This window comes from Mixophyes fleayi, chromosome 4, assembly GCF_038048845.1.
Source record: "Mixophyes fleayi isolate aMixFle1 chromosome 4, aMixFle1.hap1, whole genome shotgun sequence".
NCBI lineage: Eukaryota > Metazoa > Chordata > Amphibia > Anura > Limnodynastidae > Mixophyes > Mixophyes fleayi.
The window spans coordinates 57,571,512-57,591,332 of NC_134405.1; the positions used below are offsets into that span (position 1 = coordinate 57,571,512).

The 19,821-nt window shown below is 41.8% G+C and overlaps 1 protein-coding gene across 1 annotated transcript in view; it reads left to right on the forward strand.

Annotated features, from left to right (window-relative positions):
- SLC18A1 (solute carrier family 18 member A1) overlaps window positions 1–16,958 on the forward strand; it is a 37,695-nt gene extending 20,737 nt beyond the window's left edge. The window contains exons 5-15 of the mRNA XM_075205165.1: window positions 1,607–1,690; window positions 5,546–5,638; window positions 5,742–5,831; window positions 6,696–6,739; window positions 6,817–6,877; window positions 7,149–7,244; window positions 8,509–8,587; window positions 8,675–8,726; window positions 13,679–13,862; window positions 15,288–15,421; window positions 15,622–16,958. Of these exons, the coding sequence (XP_075061266.1) occupies window positions 1,607–1,690; window positions 5,546–5,638; window positions 5,742–5,831; window positions 6,696–6,739; window positions 6,817–6,877; window positions 7,149–7,244; window positions 8,509–8,587; window positions 8,675–8,726; window positions 13,679–13,862; window positions 15,288–15,421; window positions 15,622–15,762 (1,058 nt within the window). The 3' untranslated portion in view covers window positions 15,763–16,958. The remainder of the gene's footprint in view (window positions 1–1,606; window positions 1,691–5,545; window positions 5,639–5,741; window positions 5,832–6,695; window positions 6,740–6,816; window positions 6,878–7,148; window positions 7,245–8,508; window positions 8,588–8,674; window positions 8,727–13,678; window positions 13,863–15,287; window positions 15,422–15,621) is intronic.
- The last annotated feature ends 2,863 nt before the right edge of the window (window positions 16,959–19,821 follow it).

Genomic DNA, 19,821 nt, shown 5'->3' on the forward strand with positions numbered 1-19,821 from the left:
GACTGCTGAGGACTAGGGTAAAGTCATTTTCTCTGATGAATGCCCTTTCAGATTGTTTGGGGCATCTGGAAAAATGCTTGTCCGGAGAAGGAAAGGTGAGTGCTACCATCAGTCCTGTGTCATGCCAACAGTAAAGCGTCCTGAGACCATTCATGTGTGGGCTTTCTTCACAGCCAAGGGAGTAGGCTCACTAACAGTTCTGCCTAAGAACACAGCCATGAATTAATAATGGTAACAAAACATCCTCCAAGAGCAACTTCTCCCAACCATTCAAGAACAGTTTGGTGACAAACAATGCCTTTTCCAGCATGATGAAGCAGCTTCGCATAAGGCAAAAGTGAAAACTAAGTGGCTCGAGGATCAAAACATCGAAATTTGGGTCCATGGCCAGGAAACTCCCCAGACCTTAATCCCATTGAGAACTTGTGGTTAATCCTCAAGAGACGGGTGGACAAACAAAAATCCACAAATTCTGACAAATTCCAAGCATTGATTAGGCAAGAATTGGCGGCCATCAGTCAGTATGTGGCCCAGAAGTTGATTGACAGCATGCTACGGCGAATTACAGAGATCTTCAAAAAGAAGGATCAACACGGCAAATATTGACTTTTTGCATAAACTTAGTGTAATTGTCAATAAAAGCCTTTGACACTTATGAAATGCTTGTAATTTTACTTCAGTATACCATAGCAACATCTGACAAAAAGGTCTACAAACACTGAAGCAGCAAACTTTGTGAAAACTAACACTTGTTTCATTCTCAAAACTTTTGGCCATGACTGCACACATGGGGTTTTGACATTGGAGACAAGACCCCCAGCAGCAGTTTGCGTTGCAATTGCACCACCTAATAGTATGACCGTTACGTCTTTGTCCTTGGATTTTTTTTTGGACTGCAAAGACGAATCACTAAATTAATACAAAGAGGAACCTATATTTGGTTGACCCAGATCTTGTTCATGTACTCGCAACTTGACAGTACCACTTCCATTTGATTTGTTTTTTACTGGGATATGTGATAACAATATATTCACAATTAATGATTACAAGTTAGTATTATTAAAACAATGAACATTTTCTTCATGATTACCGTATTAGCCTCACTCTCGATTACATCAAACCCACTATTTATCAGAGCCATATCAACTATTTTTCATTAGTGTTGTTAGTGTTTGCCGCTGATGATGATGATCTAGGCGATGAACTATTGGAAGAGAGGAAAAAAGAACCAGTTCTACCAGTGTGAAGATGAGTGCCACTACTCTCTGTCCTATCCTATATTGGTACTGGTTATGAGGGAGTGGTTTTTTGGATCCTACTAACTCATTGCATGTGATCTATTGTATAGCACAATATGATGGAATTGTGACTGTGGCGCTTCACTTGATCTATTGCTTGGATCATACAAACATAAGGACTTTAGTCCTATATAAATCAGACATAATGCACTATCTGGCTCAGAAGTGAGCAACTTCATTACACAGTGTCCATTATTCTCTAGTCTATAACTGCTATCGCCATATGTGTGTTTGGCTACCTTGATGCAATGTTTTCATTTTAATCACCTTTCCACTAGTGACTAAATGCACTTTTCTATCTCTACCAGTGTTTGCCTTCTCTGGCACATACACACTTCTCTTCCTAGCAAGATCACTGCAGGGCATTGGATCTTCATTCTCTGCTGTTGCAGGTAAGAGTTTATTCCTTGTTTATTATGTGACTATAATTCATTTATATCTTGGTGTGTGGCCTCACTGAGCAGATGCAGTTCCACTTGTATAGGTGGTACTTCTACATACAGGGCCCTAGTGCGTAATGTTCTGCTAGGCCAGCCTCAGCTTGCATATTGTGTAACAATGGGTGCAGATGGGTGTGGCTTGCCATGCCATTGTGGAGAAATACATCCACGGAACTCCTGTGTAGCACCCGGCATTCTAGAGCATGAAGGCAGGATTGCCAGTAATTCATGAGCAGAGGGAGGAAGACGTCCACAACCAATAAAGAAATAACAATGAAAAGAAAGACAAAGCTACAGAAAACAATTATTTAAATCACCGCTAGACAAGACAGCACTGGTGTGGAGGGAAATTAATCCCAGAGATAACTGAAACCCTGGAAGTGACAGGAATCTGTTCAGAAAGCTCTAGGAGACTAGGATGAAGACTGGGACATAAAGACTTTAGTCCCTTCAAAAAACGTCAGATCTAGAGGGATCCCAAACTGAGAATGTATAGAAGATGGAGCTGGTTTAGCTTACAATAAAAATCTCACTTATGGGGGTATATTTACTAAACTGCAGATTTGAAAAAGTGGAGATGTTGCCTATAGCAACCAATCAGATTCTAGCTGTCATTTTGTAGACCGTACTAAATAAATGGCAGCTAGAATCTGATTGGTTGCTATAGGCAACATCTCCACTTTTTCAAATCCGCAGTTTAGTAAATATACCCCATGGTCTCTTGTCTGAAATCATCCCTGATTACCCAGGCCAAAAACAATCTGAAATATCACAAATAGATGACAAGGAGAATACAAATTGCTGAAATAGTAATAATAATGCTGAAATAATAATAATAATAATAATAATAATAATAATAATAATAATAATAATCACCATCATTATTTTGCTTACTTTAGCTGATATGTAATAAAGGGCTGCTATGACCCTGTTACAAAAGTAACCATATAAAAATGCAATAAAACAGCGCTAATTATCTGATCACAAATGTTCTAAAAGTTTTAAAGTACTATTATTTAGCAGAAACATAGAATTGGCAAAAAAAAATGTTAATAAAAATAAATAATTAAGCAGAGCTGTCATGCAAACATCTTAAAGCACAGATAATAATACATACTGGTAACCTCTAAAGTAGGGATTAGTTAGTGCCAAATTAAATTGCAGTGGAATGGCTATAATTACAGCCATTCCCACCCCCACCCCCGAGTTCCTGAGATCATACTTTCCAACTTTCTTCACCTCCCCTCCATGAGGGAAGGTCAAAGGTCAAGCCTGGGGAGGGGGCAGCATCATTGACATGTGCACAAGACTGTAGTTCTGGAGGTGGAATTCATCTTTATTTCACAACTTAGAGTAACTTCTGCACAAATGCTTCTACTATATAATGCCAAGCTTTAAACAATCAGAGGAAAACTGCTGCAAGGAATTATGGGAGAAGTCTTACTAATAGTCACCTTCTTGTCTTCTACTTGTATTATTCTATGTGAACTGATTAAACACAATACAGCTATTAAATACATTGCTTAATACTCCTGAAGTTTCCATTTTAGGAAGGGAATATAGGTGTAAAACATGGAATTTACATTGTCCTATATTCAATGGGTATTTCAGGTTATGTAAGTGCACAGTGCTGTGTACAATGGGAATTGAGGCTGTATCTGGTCTTTACTTGATGGGTTTGGGTTTGTTTGTGATGGACATGGGGCTATTTATTCTAAATAATCTTGGCTGTATGTGCTACACTAAAACACTATAGATAATGGATAATTTGATGTGCCGTGTACTTACTTTCCTGTCACTTATTCATGGTACTCTGTACTGTGTAATTCTTATTTCTGCAGTAAATGTACCCCTTAGAATGAGCCAAGTTTTTCTGACGGTAAAAATGTTGATACAATTAGTCAGTGTGAGGAGTTATTACATGTTTACAGTACATGTTTACAGTTTAAAGAGCATGGTCAGAGATCGTTTAGGACTCAAGATAGTTTTAGGGCTGAGGCTTGGAGTAGGGCGCAGGCTAGATCTAGGATTAGACTTGGAGTAGGGCTTGGACTTGTTGTATTGTTAGGCTTGACATGGGTCTTCGACTCGGTATATTGTTAGGCTTGGAGTAGGTCTTGGACTAGGTGTATTGTTGGGCTTGGAGTAAGGCTTGGATTCGGTGTATTGTTAGGCTTGGCATGGATTTTGGACTAGATGTATTGTTAGGCTTGGCATGGGTCTTAGACTCAGTGTATTGTTAGGCACGGCATGGGTCTTAAACTCAGTGTATTGTTAGGCTTGGCATGGGTCTTGGACTCGGTGTATTGTTAAGCTTGGAGTAGGGCTTGAACTAGGTGTATTGTTAGGCGTGGAGTAGGGCTTGGACTAGGTGTATTGTTAAGCTTGGAGTAGGTCTTGGACCTGGTGTATTGTTAGGCTTGGAGTTGCAGTGTTCTCCCCAGAAAATTTTGCCAGCCGGGTGGCATTAAGAAGCAGCCAGGTGGCATTAAGAAGCATCCGGGTGGGGGCAGTGTAATACTTTGCAATCATAATGAAAAATGTTGGAGGTTATTGCCCACACCTGCCAGGACTGGTCAGACTGGTGGTCAGTGGTCTAACACACACTGCTGGCTGTAGTGCTCACATAGTGCCTGTTCTAATAGGACAAACAATGGTTTATTCTACTATAATAGGACTCTGTTTTGCTTCAAGAGTCAGGTGCCAAGTAATAACAGCTGGGTGGAGCAACCGGGAAAAAGGTGCTGGAGAGAACACTGAGTTGGGCTTGGGCTATGTCTAAGGTTTTTAATTTTAGTAAGCTGCCCAAGAGTGCACCATGAGGGCAGGCAATCCTCTGTTTTATAGGTTAGCAAGTTTACACTTAACATGTAGGAAGAACAAATTATTTTTTGGTGTATCTATATGCTTCTGGTGTCAGGATATCACAGGAAACTCAGTAAAACTGGACACAAGTCTTATACATAATTATACAATATGGGATTAATTTCCTATTGATTAGCATTTCCCTATAATTAATTGCTTTATTTTTGTCAGCTGCACCACAGCATCAGCATATTGTGTTGCATGTGATATATTTAGTGATGGAAATCAGCCAATAAAAGCTAAGTTAGGCTAAGCCTACACTGTGCAATGTTTATCTTACCATCCTCCATTTGTATTCAAGATGGGGTTTCAGAGCGTCTGTTTATTACAGAGACCAGATTATAATGATTCAGTGTCAGACACAGACTGTTGCTGGAGGTGTCAGAGCCACATTTACAACTACAATGAGGGATGGAATTTGTTTGCTATCATTTTTGTGGGTGAATTCTGCCACTGACCTAATTTCCTTGAGGGCATATGCTTATCTTTCCTCTGGGATCCTCCAAACAAGTGGCATAATAAAAGTCCCGCTCACATCTCTCTACCCCACACACAAATGCCATGGGCATTTCGCCAGTCTGCTTTTTGGGTTAGCATCCAAACTCTGCCACTTGTCTCATCTGTCCCTCTCAAACCTGTTCCCCCATTTTCTTCTGTTCGCCAACCTGCCCCCGTGCCTGTCACCTGTATGCTTGTCCCTACATACATCCCAACATTATTGTGCTAAAAACATAGACATTAGAGACGCCCCTGATATGCCTAGGACACTCCACAATCCGTCCAATCACAACAGAAATTTCTCATTCGCCAAAATAGATAGGCCACACCCTCTGGTTTTCAGGACTTTCAAAAAAATTTGACTATTGGGGGTGTGAGATTTGGCATGTCATAACCCTTGAACATATTTATTGTCTGTATTCACTAGTGTGCATGTATCTTCAGGTCTGGGGATGCTGGCAAATGTATACACGGATGATTACGAAAGAGGACAGGCAATGGGAATAGCACTGGGAGGTCTGGCACTGGGAGTGCTCAGTAAGTATAATTTCTGCTTTATGGGTCTAATTTTGTGTTGCTTTATGGATGTCTGTGTGTCTCCTGTGGAGATCTCCTCCCTCAGATTCCACTGTCTTTGCAGCCGGTGCTCCATTTGGTTCTGTCATGTACGAGTTTGTTGGGAAATCCTCTCCATTCCTGGTACTGGCAGTTCTGGCTTTGCTGGACGGAGGTAAGAACTTTAATTTGTACTAAAATGTATCAATTTAATAATCCCTTGATAGGAAATTTGCATTTCTTTTGCACCATAATTAATTGTAAAGAGATCTTACTCCATGAAAAGAAGACAGACTTCACCCCTTTTAAACATACTTGCCGACTTTAAACGGCAAGCTCCGGAGGTCCGGTCGCGGAGGAGGCACAATCACATCATCATGGCACCACCTCACTATGTCACGATTCACAGCTTTAATGTGGTTAGGCTTAGGGATAGGCTTAGCGTCAGGGATATAACTGTATATGAGTGTGTGTGTGTTTGTGTGTGTATATATATATATATATATATAATCAGCTGCAACATTAAAACCACTGACAAGGGAACTGAATAACATTGATTTTCTCGTTACAATGGCACCTGCCAAGGGGTGGGATATATTAGGCAGCAAGTGAACAATCAATTTTTGAAGTTGATGTGTGAGAAGCAGGAAAAATGGGCAAGCATAAGGGTCTGAGCGACTTTTACAAGCGCCAAATTGTGATAGCTAGGTGACTGGGTCAGAGTATCTCCAAAACAGTAGGTCTTATGGGTGTCACGATCTAGCACTCTTCTGAGCCTGCGTTACATGTGTGTAGCAAAGAGTTAATCAAAAACAACCATCTGGGGGTAAATGTATCAACTGACAATTTTTTCAACTCGCCACTAATCGGCGAGTTTGCAGTGACAATTTTAAGCGGCAATGGCTTTAAAGGCATTGTTTTGCCTGAAACTGGAGCACCCAGGGGAAACCCATGCAAACACGAGGAGAACATACAACACTTTGTATAATGGTTTTCTTCATTAAGGCGTGTATAACACCCTTTCACCCTGTGTCCACAGTTCTCCAGCTCTGTCTTCTGCGGCCTTCCAAGTTGTCTCCAGGGGTGAGTCAGTTTATGAGTGGAGAAGGGATGGAACAAGCATAGTTCTGTTGCTAATATATCATGTCATTGTTCCTTAGAGCGTTGCTCCAACATCCTTCTTCACACTACTAAAGGACCCTTATATCTTGGTGGCTGCAGGTAAGTCATAAGGACTCACCCCAAATGAGCAATCTGAACAGAATACTGTAATATATAAAAATAATATTAAACCTGTACGGTTACAAGTAAAGTGCAGGCTTGTGGAAGAAATGGATATCAAATGATAAGTTATATTATGCATCTAGTGCCTACAGTTCAATGCAGCAGGGAAGGCAGAGAAGACTTAAGTCTTAGACTAATGTCTAAAGAGGTTCTGACAGTGGGTATTACTGTCAGTAACTTTACCTCATGCTGTTATGTTTCCCCCCAGGGTCTCTGTGCATTGCCAACATGGCTATTGGAGTTATGGAACCCACCCTGCCCATTTGGATGATGGAAACGATGTGCTCTCCTAACTGGCAACTAGGTACGTTACACCACACTGGTTCCCATGAACTGGCGCACTGCAGCTTGGCAGTCCTGAGTGCCTGTAGGGAGGGATAAAGAATAATTGCACTAAACACATAGACTAGATATCCCATTTATGGGTTCGGCTGAACACCACTTATCATAACATCACAAGGACCTCACTGTCCTACACGTAACCATGGATGGCTTTATTTAATAACATTGTCACTGTGTTGGGACTGATCAGTTTTATTTAGGGCAGGATGGTAGATACGGTCAATCAATGACTGATATTGGAATGTGTGTGTGCGGTCCTCAGCCCACCTTACTGCATGGGCAGAGCTGCTAACTTTTCCACAGTTTCTGAGAAGATAATTATACTACATGACTGTCTTGTCTGGAAGACTGTTCTGTTCAATGTCACGTAAAGATTGCCCTGGAAATCAAACCACTTAATCAAACTCCAGTCTACAGAATCTCATTATAGGAGCATTAACGACTTTAAGAGAATTCTCCTTAGGGTGTGCCTCGAATTATATCATAGACTATGTTAGGTAGACGGATTATTGGAAAGGCTGTTGTTGTTAACCATTTCATCATTAAAGGGTTCGATTCCCCAAAATATTTTAGTCCCTCCGCACCCACTAACTAACATAAAATTTGGAAATGGCCTCCATTTACTTTTTCAAGTGTTTGAGAATCAGCGAATCTGACTCAGATTTCTCTGTGATTTTACTGAGGACTGAGATATTGTTTGCTGGAGCTAAAAATAAGATTTATCAGTTTGATATTTAGGATTGTCCTGTTTACAGTTTAATATTTCGGCCTGTCCTGTATAATTGAAACATGAAGAGTAGGGTTTGCATTTGATTTAGTAATACACCACCGAACACTTTAAAAAGGGAAGATCAAGACAAAATAAGCCCCACCCATAATCAGCCCAAACCAATCCTCTGATCTATCCAAGCCACACCCACAGTCTTACAAAAGCGGCTGTCCGATAGGCCCCAAACCCTTTCCTGGTCCAAGAGTCGGGCCGCCCTGCCAAAATCGAGAATTTTGGGAGATATAGTAATCCGCATTTCTTAAAGGATTTGGTATTCAATTGAATACTGAAAATATTAGTTTTCAGCACATATTTGAAAATGATGTCAGTTATCTCCCTCTACTTATCATAGGTTAATTTGGGGTCTGTAGTCAGGAACAATGGTTGCTCATGCATTTTCATTTCAGCAGCAGTTGTGAAGGCCCTGTCTACATTCAGCATGTCTTGTATGTTTCAGGCTTGGCTTTCTTGCCCGCCAGCATCTCGTATCTCCTATGTACAAACCTGTTTGGCGTGCTGTCACATAAGATGGGGAGGTGAGTTTGAGCTTTGACACTTGGACTTGATCTGCAGCATATTATTAAAGGAATTTGCTGACTTGCATTTTATCTTCTTTGCTTCAGGTGGTTGTGCTCTCTTCTCGGAATGCTTATTGTGGGAATTAGCCTCCTCTGCGTGAGTCCAGCTTGTTTATTGCACAACATTCCTATACACTTCATTATCCTCTAAGTACCACCTGACACATGGAAGATTTATGTCAAACCATGATGTAATACACTCACACTAAAGGCCATTTTCAAACATGTACCCACAGCATATATACCATTGTGTCATGTCATCATCATCATCATTTATTTATATAGCGCCACTGATTCCGCAGCGCTGTACAGAGAACTCACTCACATCAGTCCCTGCCCCATTGGAGCTTACAATCTAAATTCCCTAACATACACACACAGACAGACAGAGACTAGGGTCAATTTTGATAACAACAAATTAACTTACCAGTATGTTTTTTGGAGTGTGGGAGGAAACTGGAGCACCCAGAGGAAACCCACGCAAACACAGGGAGAACATACAAACTCCTCACAGATAAGGCCATGGTCGGGAATTGAACTCATGACGCCAGCGCTGTGAGGCAGAAGTGCTAACCACTTAGCCACCATGTTGCCCCTATGTCATACATCTATCTTTGTGCACATGGGCCCGTTCTTATAGGAAGAGCATGAATCTGTGCGCCAAGAAGGTACCATCTCTGTAGGGTGCAAACGTTTGGATCTTCCGATGGGGAGACCTGGGCAGATTAGGCCATATCTAGCTAAATGCTGGTTTGCGCATGATTCTTTCTACCACACTTTGAGTTTTAACCGATAGCAGTTCCCAAAACCTGTTTAAGAGTGTGCACCAATGTATGCACAAAACAGATAAATAGGTGCAATTGCACAAATTAAATGTATTATGGGAGAACATTTTTTTATGAAGTCATTCACATGAGTCACTATATCTTTGGAGCTTACAGTGTAAATTCCCTACCACACACATGCATACTAGAAGTCAATTAAACTACCAGTATGTTTTGGGACTGTGGGATATATATACTCCACACAGATAGATCCTGGTTAGAATTGAAGCCATGACCCTAGCGCTGTGAGGTAACAATGCTAACCACTGTGCTGCCATCTTACTTGCCAAGGACACCTACAAGATCCTCCAAATAAGGAACTTTCTAATTACTGCATTACATCCAACTGAAAGTCTCAAACTCTTTCGCAGTTAAACAATCCGCTAAGCCCTGACATATATGTTGCAATGGGCAAGTAACTTAAGTATAATGGTTAATGTGGAGGATTAGTTCTCTCTATTTACCAACATTTGGTCCATCTCCAAATGGCTTAACCATGTTGAAACCCAACAACAGATGCTTTACAGGTGTTTCTCAACCTCCTCAAAATGCTCCCACCTTCTCCTCCCCACACTTTGGTGGAGACAAGTTCGTCATTGCTCATATATTTTGGTATTGTTCCAAATTAAACCCCACCACAAATTGATATTTTTTTAAGATAATATCCAACCACGTCAGATCTAACACTCTTCTACAGTGTCGGACTGGGGCATGAAGGGCCCACCGGGGAATGCAACACTAGGGGCCCACCAAAGGGGGTGTGGTCAACCATCATAGAGGCGGAACCAGACACTAGAGGGGGAGTGGTCAGTCCACGAAAGACAGCTAGCACCTTAGTGTAGTGAAACTACAAGCCCCAGCATGCTTTGCCAATATATAGCAGCTTATTGCTGTAAGGATATGCTGGGACTTGTAGTTTCACAACACCTGGAGTACCACAAGTTAGCCAAGCCTGCACTAGACTCAGAACATTTGACAGACTGTCCTACCTGTTGTTGTCACTTTTATCACCTGTGGCTGCTGGTTTCTTTAGTTGCAGCTTGTCTGGATCCAGGAATGTTGAGGGCCCTATTTGGAAAAAATAATGGGTACATTTAGAAATGCCAACCATCCCTGCCATTAAATCAACAGCACCCACATTCAATTATAGACCCAAACCACCTCAACATTAAAGGTCCCATAACCCCCTCCCTATAGTGTTCTCTGTGCAGCCCCCCCTCACTAGAGTTTAGTATAGTCAGCCCCCCTATAGTTTAGTATAGATAGGCAGCCCCCCTCTGCCACATAGTAGTGCCTCCAAAACAATGCTATGCCACACGGTAGTGCCCACAATGTTACGCCACGCAAGTGTCCCCGATTCATATTATGCCTGCAATAGTCCTCTCAATTCACACACATTTTATATATATATATATATATATATATATATATATATATATATATATATATATATATATATATATATATATATATATACACAAGTTAACCCGTGCATGATACTCATGCATTCTAGTCAAATCAAGCTACTTAAGGTGTTAAAAAGGTTCTTGTCATGCATTTGGGCCTAGCCCAGGCCTCCTCAGGGACAGAGCGTTACTTCCCGATGTAAGCGCCCTTTTTTAACGTGGTTTTGTCCACATGTCACCACCTCATCATTCTTCTCCATCACCTCATCCTTCATCTTTATCGCCACATCTATCCAGATGTCTATCCAGACACAGGGATCTCTCTCAGCGGTCCTGAGTATCACACTCCTCTCACTCTGTCACCCCCGGCAACCACCAACCACTCCCCACTGTCACCCCCGGCAACCACCAACCACTCCCCACTGTCACCCCCGGCAACCACCAACCACTCCCACCTGTCACTTCTCCTTCAAGAAATATATATATATATATTTTTAAATCTTTATAAACACTTTTAACAATTAACAAATTACATTAACAAATTAAAAACATCTTAGTATACAAAATTTCAGCCCTTTCTGAATTTTTTTTTCCACACACACTAAGAATTTAGTAGGTCAGTGTATAACTCCGCCCAGCAGGTGGCGCTGCAGCTTGGTTTTATTTTTTCCACACACACACACACACACACACACACAGACAGACTAACACACGCCACTAAGCATTTATATTATAGATATTTATATATATATATATATATATATATATATATATATATATATATATATATATTGAGAACAGATGTAATGGGAGACCCCATATACTTTTTACGATGAGCGCTACCTTAGTACTTTCTGGTAAAAATAAAAAGAAGGTGAAGAGGGTGATGCTGCCACTATTCCCAGGGGGTAGAGTATCCTGACAGTACTCAAAAAAAAATGAAAATTTACAGGGTTTTATGGGATGGGCGCAAATCAGGGCGGAAGTGGGACACACAAGGATACAAACATACGCACCTATTTGGACTGTACTGTGTATCTAATACTGGGTGTGTGTAATGATCAACAAAGCTAAATTAATATCAAGACCAATACTAATAACATTGTAATCCAGTGTTATCAAGATAAAAAACTGTAATACATAAATCATTTTTTAGCACAAACAATATAAACAACTGGTTAAAGTATACTTACCCAAAAGTTGATTGATGCAGCCTCTCTGATCTTCTCCCTTCAGCGGCGCGGGAACATCAGCTGACAGGGTGAGTGGGCGGGTCACATGATCGCAGCTGCGATCGCATGTGAAAGGTCAAAGATGACTGGTTGTCACTGACAGCCAGTCATCCGCAGCAGCGGGGACGCCGGAGAGGAATGCGAGCACCCTGGTGTGAACAACGGGCCTCCAGGTAAGCTCCGCCCACATCTAAAAGGGGGTGTGGCCATAAGGTAGCCGGGCCTACCGGTAATTTTACCGGTAGTCCTGTGGGCCAGTCCTACGCTGCCCTTCTATCCCTCAAAATCACTTGAGTGGAATTTGTTATGAATTGGAGACTAAGCACCACCCCGCAAAAAAATTGTTGCTGCTGTTTAACTGGACAATTTACGAAAAAGTCAATTAACCTCTACCAGATTAATTGGACCATGAGAGAAAACCGGAACACCAGGAGAAAATCCACATGGACATGGAGAGAACATACATTCTCCACACAGATAGCACCCTGGGCAGAAGATATTCTGATAGAGGGCAATAAAGTCATTTTTACTATGCTCTATTTGTATCTAATATGCTAGAGGGACCATTTATGTTTGGAAGACCTGATCATCCAATAGGCTTTGGGGGGAAAGCAACATTTTTGTTGGTGCAAAATTGTGACAGGGAGAGGTATAAACATGAAATATGAAATAAAAATGTAGTAAGGTTTTAATCTTGATGTATTTCCAGGGTAAAGGCCGAAGACAATGAGTTATCCTTGGTGTGCGCTGGAGAATAACCATTTAGGAAAGACAAGGATGGGGATAGGTGCAGGCAAAATTGCCCCCATCACATCTTCACCCTCAGCAGCACTTGTACATTCCTCTGTTCTGCTGTGCAGTTCTGATATTAATGACAACTAATTGGGTGTCAAAAATTGTTGTTATCCTTTTAAAAAGTCATGGGAACATAAACATTGGTGGGGGTCAGAGCAGGGGCGGATCTAGAAAATTGCTATACTCCGGGCGATTTAAGGGGGGGAGGGGGATTTAGGCCCCGCCCCCTTTTTACATCAAAGGCTGCCGGCGGCTGCACAGTATGTGCAGGTCCGCTCGGCAGTGACAGTGTGCTGCCTGGCTGCTATGATTGTGTTTAAAACACAATCATAGCAGCCCAAACGGACCTGCACAGCCGTCGGCAGCAAGTCCCTGCTAGGGGGGGCGATTGCCCCGATCGCCCCCCCCCCCCCCCCTGGATTCGCCACTGGGGCAGAGTGGGCTGAAGGAACCAGAATTTAATTTAAGGACAAGTTCATTTTCACCCACCACGTATAAGCCTGCCATGGAAGGTGATATGAGCGTATTAGTCTAAATCGGCATGAACTCTTAATCAGTCCCTGTAGGCTTGAGGGACACCGGAGGATCCTTGGATAACTGGGCAGCTTCAGTCGCCTCTGACACTCTTTATAAACATACTAAGTCATCACTCTACTAGCAACTCTAGAATTCTGCCCAATAAAGAGTTCATATAAAGGAAGAGTTGTGCTGGGTTTCACACCTTCAAATTTAATTTTGCTTCTTGTGTATTATGCTCCACTGTATCTTACTCATTCTTTTATTGTGATTCAGGTACCACTGGCTGTCAGTATCTATGGACTCATTGGCCCTAATGCTGGGATTGGCATTGCCCTTGGAATGGTGGACTCTTCCATTATGCCCATCATGGGACACTTAGTAGATCTACGTCACACGTCTGTGTATGGTGGGATATATGCCATATCTGACATTGCTCTGTGCATGGGATTTGCCGTGGGTAAGACATGTATTTTGTTTTCTAATCATAGCTGTTTAATCGGTTTATAGGCTATAAGCTCCAGTGGCGGAACAAGACAGTTAAGGGCCCAAGTTAAAACTTTTTAAATAGGCTGAATACACCCTCATGGCACTTTTTTACTTGCTGCTTAGCCCTAGATTAAGTGCTTTAGTACTGGTAATTTGTTGTTGCGTTCACCATTCACTTTTCTTAGGGATCGGTGTCAGCGGGGTAGCGGTTGCAGTTTGAGAGGGGGTAACACAAAAATATTTTAAAATGATGAACGAAAGACTACAAACCCCCTTTCACCTTCTTGGCCCCAGTACAAATGCACTGTCTGCACTGTGGATAGTTCTATTCTGACTGACTCCAAAGAACGTATCTCATGTCTCAGTGTATAGGACACAGTGTCCAGTTTCCTCATCTCATTTATACAATAAGACTTTGTGTATCTCAGTTGATAGGACACAGACTCCAGTGTATACATCTCATCTACATGATTTTATTTCAGCTCTTTATCACAGTTTATAGAAGACAAATGATTATCTAAAAGCTTCAAACGTGGTCATGTCCCCAATTGCCATCCAGTGATGCCATGATCTAACTTTTCTGAAAATGACATCAGTTTTTCAGGAAGTGTTTGGACTAGTGAGTGAAGATGGCAGCAACTATGGGAGTGTTAAAAAGTGCGGATGCGGATCTGGGAATTACTTAGTGTGGTTTAAGAGCACTTTAGCAACTCATATCTCTCTCACAAACAAAAGAGAAAATTTATGTTGTGAAACAAGATGTTTAAATGAGCTTCAATGTGGCTCAGTGTAGGGTGAGAACAATGATCTTCGAGGGGTTGAGAATGGGGTTTATGAAATTTGGGTCTGCTATTGTGGCTCAGTGGGGCTGTTGTAGCAACATGGTTCAACAGGGCAATATTGTTTGCAGGGTCTGTGCAATTTGTCTGGAGGGGATTGTGTGAGGTGGCTAGAGGGGATTGTGTAAGGTGGCTAGGGGTTCTCAGCAACATAACTGGTGGTTGTGTGTAATGAGGCTGGCAGTCTATTCAATGGAATGTGTGGTCTGTGCAAAACATACCTATAAATTAAAGAAGGCCCCAAAATTTCTATCTTGAATAATCTCAGATTTGGACATTATCCGACATTGGTTGCATTTATAGTTTAACAGCAAACCTTGTGCCATTTGTAACCTGGCCACTCTACCTGTCCATCTAAAGACTGGACCTATGAAAATTTGGTCTTTACATGATTGGCCAAACTGGACACAAAGCCATTGGCTTTGCTGTTAAACCTGATGACCAGATCTCAATACATTATATTTTTTACTATCCTATAAACTGAAAAGCTGTTGTAAAATAAGGAAACATTTCTATGACCTCATGTACAGTACAGTATATCTAATTTTTACCTTCAGGACCCTCGTGTGGTGGAGCCATTGCAAAGGCCATTGGATTTACCTGGTTAATGGTGATCATTGGTGTACTAAACATCTTATACGCACCTCTCTGCTTCTTTCTGCGCAGTCCACCAGCCAAAGAGGAGAAACTGGTGAGAGACATCACTTTGAATATACTATATATGGAAGAGGGCACAAAGGGTCCTAAAATATAATATCTATATTTATTTTATACAGAAGCTAATTTTATATTTCTGTTATGGATATTTTTACATTTATTCCAGCCCTGTAACTTGTCTGTAGCCATCGCTGTGATTAGCTTGGTTTAATTCGCCAACTCTTCTATTTTCAGGCTATCCTAACCCAGGAATGCCCTATGCAGACCAAGACTTACATGACTCAGAATAATATCCAGGACCTGCCACTGTCTGACCACAGTAGCGATGAGGAGATTAATGTTCCCCAAAACAGCACTAAGAAAATCCACCGTTGACAAGGTCAACTTCCAGCCTGGTCCTGGAGAGTACACAGGAACCTGCAGACTGTTACCATGTTAACCAGAGCCCTGAATTGTCAAACACATAAAAAAGTCATATTTGGACTTCGTCATGTAACCTCTCCATAACCCGCAATGAGTCACTTTCTTAGCCTCCATCATTGAGACCTGCCTCTTTATTGGCACTAGAATAGCAGCCTGCAAACCATTCCCACCATGTCCCACCTGATATCTGCACACTGTTAAATCAATGCCTTATGATTGCCTTTGGTTATTGTTTAAACTTACCATCACCCATCACCATGTATTTATATAGCGCCACTAATTCCGCAGCGCTGTACAGAGAACTCACTCACATCAGTCCCTGCCCCTTTGGAGCTTACAGTCTAAATTGCCTAATATACACACACAGACTAGGGTCAATTTGTTAGCAGCCAATTAACTTACCAGTATCTTTGAGAGGAAACCAGAGCACCCGGAGGAAACCCACGCAAACATGGGGAGAACATACAAACCCCTCACAGATAAGGCCATGGTCAGGAATTGAACTCATGACCCCAGTACTGTAAGGCAGAAGTGCTAACCACTTAGCCACCGTGCTTACCGTGGTTCTGCGCAGTAAGCACATAAGTAAAAGCTGCAGAATACTGCTGTTCATTGCAGCGGTCAGTAGTACTCTGCAAACTTAAGTTCTATGTTAGTAAGAAATGTACGTGGGAATCATCAAGACTTATTCCTAAATATTAAGACGACGTACAACTAACCTAAATTTTCATTGTCCATCTCTACCCAGCTTTATAAGTCTTATTGGTCTGTGAAACCTGAAGACTTCGTCAGCATCGTCCTATAGAAACTATAAGTCTTAAGGACATCCAGTGTTCTTCAAGCTCTTGAAAGTGATAAAACATTTATTTTTAAGTTATAATGGTTGTGTTCAAAGAATGCTGCTATTTGTTTCTGGGTATGGGACTACTTTTGTAATGCAGCCCTCTATTGTGTTCCAGGAAGAGAAGACTTAGAACCTCAGTGATGTTTCTCATTGGGGATCCAAGTAGTTATTTAACAAGCTAGGGGCACATCGAGTTTGCCCGAGTTCAGGTACATAGAGGCAAACCCAGATTTGTTACGCTGTTGAAAATGAAATATCACATGTTAGCCTGTTATCTTTATTTATCTAATAAAATTGACCTGATATTGCCTTAGTTGTGTTTACAGATTGCTGAGAAGAACCTTTCTTGTAAGTCACACTTACTGACCTGTGCTTGTATTGCTGATGGATTTACTACAAGCCGCAATGAGCCAGAAGAGCAGAGTTTTACATTCCTCCTGCCACTGTTGGCGTGAATGCCGTGAATTTCGGCTTTTAATAGTGGGGGCGGGGCTATGGGGCTCCTCCTACCCCATGTCACATGACTTCCCCCCCCCCCCCGATATCCCGTTGGAGAAGTCTTAAAAGTGGGCATGTATGACCTTGTTGTGCTTGTCATCTCCTCATAAGAATGAGCTGGGGCAGTAGAGAAACTCATGTCTTCTGCAATTTTCCTTACTTTTGTGCCTACAACATTCAGATATTTTTTTGTGCCCGAGATGGTTTTATGAGATCCTTGCATTGTGCACATCCCATGCATGTGACATAGTTGATGAGGTTGAAAAACGACACCAGTCCATCAAGTTCAACCTATTTTGGATCTCCTGAGATCCTGCACTTATATTTGAAATTGATCCAGAGTAAGCAACCGCCAATCTGTTTTAATTGTGAAAATCCCCCCAGACTCAATATTGCAGTCCTATTTTTACCCTATATCCAGTACTAGCCTTCATTTTAATTAACGGTCGTATCCCTGGATACACTTTTCCGCTAAAAATTTGTCCAACCCTTTATTAAACATATGTACTAGCATGAAAGCCAGTTTAAGCACCTAACTGCCAATAGTCCCAATTTCCGGGTCAGAAAGGAGCGTGGACTGTCAGAAAAGGGGAATGGGCTAGTCTAATATGGGAGTGGTTTGATTGGATGTGGGTGTAACCTAATTTGCTGGCAGGTAAGTGTACAGTGTTTCTTTACATTTAATCAATATAACTTTACTACAAGTGTGTTTTATATGCACATAGAGATACAATCCCACTGTCCTACCTCCCGACTGTCCCAATTTAGACAGTACAGTCCTGATTTGAGGGCTCTGTTCCGTCATCCCAATAGGGAGAGCTTTGTCTCACGGGTGGGAAATTTGGGAGGTATGCCGCATTCACTGCTGAGGCAGAGCAGCGGTGATCTGGTGCCACACACACGGCAAATGAGGCATTTGGTGCGGAGGACAGTACGGGGCAGCCTAGCACTATAAAAGTGCTGGGCACATACCGGGAGGTGTGGCTACTCCAAATTCCGATGTGATTACACCCCCGTGTTGACATGCTCACGCCCTGCCTCGATGATAAATTTGCAAATGTTGGGAGGTATTTTTTAGCATCCCTGGGGGGTGTGGCTACCCCATATTCTTATGTGATCACGCCCCCATGGTGACGAGGTCATGTGCCCGTCTCGATGACGGATTTGCAAATGTTGGGAGGTACGTTTTAGTTTTATTCCATCCATGGACCAGACAGTCTTTTGGAGCATCTGAAAATTTCTGCTACCACTTGCTTAAAAAGGGGACATCTTCAAGTGTTTCCTATCGCATCTCTTTTTAATTGCCATACTATCACAAGACCATACATCTGCCATATTGGGTTTCAGGACCTAGCACGCAGCTTGCACCTCGCTAGTTATGCCCACAGACCACCTACTTTGTTTGAATAGACGCCATCTTCATAACCTGGTGCAGAAACTGTTGGAATGTTGGCTTTCACACTATACCCAGTGGCTTATTATTTCTCCTATACAACCCACTAATCATATTTCTGTCTACAACATACGCAGAAATAACCCAGTAAACAATGTTTGCTACAGGGCAGGGATTGTGAATAACACCAATAGGATAGTTCCATAAACTGTAATAAAATCTTCCAAGCAAAATTTTACATATAACACAGTTTTTGATATTTTGGGGCACATTTATCATGTATCGGGGAAAGTGAGAAATACTTATCAATCCTTATCGCATGGATAAGGATTGTTGTATTTCTCAAATTTATGAAAAATGGATCACAGATACAGCAGTTCCGAAAAACTGCTGTTTCTGTGTTTAAAAAAAACATACCACTGCCTCTTCGGTCGCGCTGGCTCCGGGTCTCCTCCTCTTCTGTGTACTTTCTCTTCTTCATGCAACTGCGCATGTGCCGTTCCGGAGAGCTTGAGACTGTGACAGGGAGGGATCGCAAGATCACTCCCTGCGCATGCGCTGTCCAGCTCTGCTCTCCGGAGCAGAGCTGGACATAACAAAGAACACAAGCATTAGCAGCATTTCGGATGATGTACGCCAGCTTCAGCTTTAAAACGCTTCAAGATACACTGTAAGAGTGCCATTATGAAGACATGGTAGTGTGCAGAGTGGGGTCCCCATGTCATAATGTAACTCAGCCTAGGCTGATCCCCCCATCCCCCACCTCAGAAAAAAACAACTCTTGGGAGTAGTGGGTGCGGGATAATAATATTTAAATTTATAGATCAGTGTTAGAATGAATGGTATCCAAAAAAAACCAACGTGTTTTACTCATAAAAACAAGATTTACATCCAACCCTAAATGACCCCCTGTGTAGTGTGGATGGCCTATTGTCAGACAGTGTACATTAGGCTGAGTGTGCCTGACAGTGAGAGAGTTATTGCCCCCAGCTGTTTGCTTTCCTTTCTATTTAATCTTTACAATAAGCAGACAAATATTGGATTTAGAGCTGTGGGAGAGATCTTGCTAGCAGGCTCTGTTGCAGTCATTAATCACCTGCTGTTCTCCTACCTAATCAGTCACGACCTCTCACTGCTGCATAGCTGGATAATGTTACCAGACTCACCTGTCTGACCACTTACCTCAATTACAACTATATAGACTGAGTACACACTATACAAAATTTCCCCCAATGCGATATTCTTAACGATTTTACCAACTATTAAAAAAAAGTCC